Here is a 3,272-nt window from a genome sequence, read left to right as displayed (position 1 = left end):
CTACATTGTCTGTCTCTCACACACGCACTTCCTTATGTGAGAGAGATTAGTCACTAGTGACTGAGCAGAGTTCTTTTTAAAAAAAAAATAAGCTGATGTGAACTGTAATTTGCAAGCTAGAGAGACTTTGCAACTGTCGATTTGACTGTCCTCGGGCTCTCATGTCCTTTTTTCTCCATTTTGCTGCAGGAGCCAGAATCGCTGTAGGGAACAGTGCCCAGGGTAGCCAGCCATGATAGCCACTGGAGGCCTCCTGAGGATCTCAGCCAGGAAACAGGACCCGCTGCGGCCCCAGAGCCAGGTTCCGAAACGCAAGCGCAAAGCCAAAAAGAAACGCAAGAACGACGTGGTGGTGGTGAAGGGCAAGCTCAAACTCTGCTCACTCTCAGGCCTCATCGCTCTCTGCGGCATCCTAGTGCTGCTCGTGGGAATTGCCTTGGCGGTAGTCGGCTATTGGCCCAAGCCTCTTTACCGAGCAGGGGAGAACCAGTTCTTGCCGCCACACGGAGGAACCACCAAAAATCGCTCCAGGAGCCAGACAGGGGGACCAGGAGAATCTCACCTGGAAGGCTCAGGAACCAATTCCTCCTTCCCTAACAGAAAGAAGGGTCTCCCTCATTCATCACCTTCCCCTTCACCCTCCTCAGCAAGTTTTCTTTTTCAGCTTTTCTCTGGGTATTTGCATTCAGACAAGCTTAAGGTGCTAGGACCTCTCATCATGGGCATTGGGATCTTCCTCTTCATTTGTGCCAACGCAGTGCTTCATGAGAATCGCGACAAGAAGACCAAGATTATCAACCTGCGGGATCTGTACTCCACAGTCATAGATGCACACAGTCTTCGGACCAAGGATGGGGGCCCCTCCGCTTCTCTGGCCCCCGTTCCAATCAATGGCTTTGTTAACTATGTTCAGTCTCGGGGGATGGAGCTGAAACCTGGCACTGGGTCTGGGGAAGCCTTAGGGACTGCTGCCATGCTAGGCAAGAGCGCCTGGCACCCAGCCGTGGGTGCCCCCCTGTCTCCTGACCTAGCATCGACACCGCGCTGCTCCTCTTTCTCCTCTTCGAGGCAGCTGCAGCCACCCAGCTTGGCTGAGGCTGTGTACAGCATCTACCGGGAGAGAGCGGCCTTGGACAGAACTACTCGTAGCCCGCCTTGCAGCCCCCCCGAGAGCTTGGACCAACACAGCACTGCCAGTTCCATCGTGGGCTCTTCAATCAGCGCCTTCACTTTGCTGCCGCTAGCTCAGGGGGAGGCAGCAGTTAAAGACTGCCGTGGGTGGCGGAGGCCGCTGGGTGAAAGAGGGGCCAGGGAGATTCCACGGGGAGAGTTTGAGCTCAGTCTGACTGATCTCAGGAGCAAATATGTGGACACGGGGCAAGGTCACACCATGCTGCCCAGGACGGGCAAACGCAAGATGGTTCTTAGACGCCAGAGCACAAGCTGCCTCCCTGAAGCCAGGAGATCCTTCTCCCCAGAACCCTCTCAGACCCTGGGCAGTAGCACAGACTTAGACTCTAGTCTTTTATTAAAGGCTTCCACTTCCAGCTACTCCAAATCCCTAAACCCGGGGGGCTCTCCCCCTTCCACACCACCTGGGGATAGGAGAGATTCCCAGAACTCTCAGTGTGATCAGTACAGAAGCAATAAGGGCTATACCCCTCTGGAGGAGACAGGTACCTCCTTGGAATCTATTGCCAACACCCCAGCCCATAAAACCCAGGATTGCGACGTCAGTCCTAGTGGGGAAACTGCCCCCTCAGAGGGAACCAGCAAAGAACAAACAGAGCAACAGCATTTGAAAATTCAAAGACAATATACAAATAAAGAGAAACTCTTCATGATCTCCAGGTCAGATGCTGTTGTCGGGCTGGAGGAAGGAGACCTGAAGAACACTGGCATTTAAATGGGATAAAATGGAGATAAGCATCAGAACAACCTGTAATCCTTCTGCCCCCTTGTGGATCTAGGAAACTGATCACTATCCAAAGAGATGAAGTATGTTATCCTTGAATAGCATTCATTACATTTATGTAGGTATCTTCAGGAAAAAAAGAAAAACCCTAACAGGAGTTTGATCTGTTCAGTTGTGATCCTATATTCCACGGAAGCCAAATTGTATTACACATCAGCAGTCCAGTAAATTCTTTGGGACGAAGGAACCAAACTTCCTGACAATAATTGTGCACTTTACTAATTTTTACTCTCCACGGCCCCCTTCTTCTCTCTTGGATTTTGTCATGTCATTAACTACACAGTCTTTTCTGAGCTGCAGAGAGAGGTGATTTTCAGTTCCGCAAAATCAGTCTCTCTCCTTCATTTTACTGTTTGCTTAGAATAATATTGTATTGGCAGGGATTGTAAAAAGCAGCTCTAATTTCTGTGAAAGTGTCAGCTGAGGAAAGACTGGTGACGGGTAGAATTATGGCCGGCTGAAATGCTACCATACTAAATTCAAATAACAATTACTTTATTAAGTATTATTGCACATGTATGAAGTAATAGCATTAATAACCATTTTTAATTTAAATAAAATATGTTTACAATGACAAAATATATTTAGGTAATTCTTCATTTCCTGCTGAATTTCAAACAAAATAAGGTTATTTTTCAGTTAAAGATTTTTTTAAAAAAATGGAAGAATCGTATGTATTAAATTAAGGAGAATAATGGTAATAGTAAGTGTAAAGAAGGCATAGAAATCAAATTGAATAAGCAAATTTAGTTTAAAACCCTTTTGTGGACAGGATAACCTGGAAAATAATCCAGGAAAATTAGAGCACTTTTAAGTTCAGGGTTGTTGTTGTTTTACAGCAGAATGGAATGTTAAGTATTAAAATGCTCAGTTTTACAGCCTGATTAAAAATGCACTTCTTAGAAGGGTCCCCTCCAGACGAGAGATTTACCCATCTAATCATTTGTTTAGGACCGGGGGGCGGGAATTATTTCCAAGCTAACTATTGAAATACTGCAGTCATCATGAAGTATTTTTTAAAAAACTGACACAATGAATGTCTGTCCTATTTTCTCCTCAGAGGAAAAGTTTGAGAACTGACAAGTTGGCCTCACAAATTTGTTTACTTCATTTATATCCTGCCTTTGCTAGCATTCACAACAATTGTATTATTTATATATTGAAAATATTTATATCTGTCTACTAATAATGGGATCTCAAGATATCATACAGTAATTAAATAAATACAACAAAAAACCAAAGTATATAAGACTAATAAAACAATAACACCATACAATAAAACCAGAATAGGTGATGC

The 3,272-nt window shown here is 45.2% G+C and overlaps 1 protein-coding gene across 1 annotated transcript; it reads left to right on the top strand.

The window, feature by feature from the left end:
• Window positions 1-220: 220 nt before the first annotated feature.
• On the top strand, window positions 221-2,614 carry TMEM200C (transmembrane protein 200C). Its single transcript, XM_056854678.1, has one exon. The coding sequence runs from the start codon at window positions 233-235 to the stop codon at window positions 1,904-1,906; it is 1,674 nt and encodes a 557-aa protein (XP_056710656.1). The 5' UTR covers window positions 221-232; the 3' UTR covers window positions 1,907-2,614.
• Window positions 2,615-3,272: the final 658 nt, after the last annotated feature.

Source organism: Euleptes europaea, chromosome 8 (genome assembly GCF_029931775.1).
Source record: "Euleptes europaea isolate rEulEur1 chromosome 8, rEulEur1.hap1, whole genome shotgun sequence".
Classification (NCBI taxonomy): Eukaryota; Metazoa; Chordata; class Lepidosauria; order Squamata; family Sphaerodactylidae; genus Euleptes; species Euleptes europaea.
Note: the sequence above shows the minus strand (reverse complement) of the source record. Positions and strands in the feature narration are given on the sequence as shown.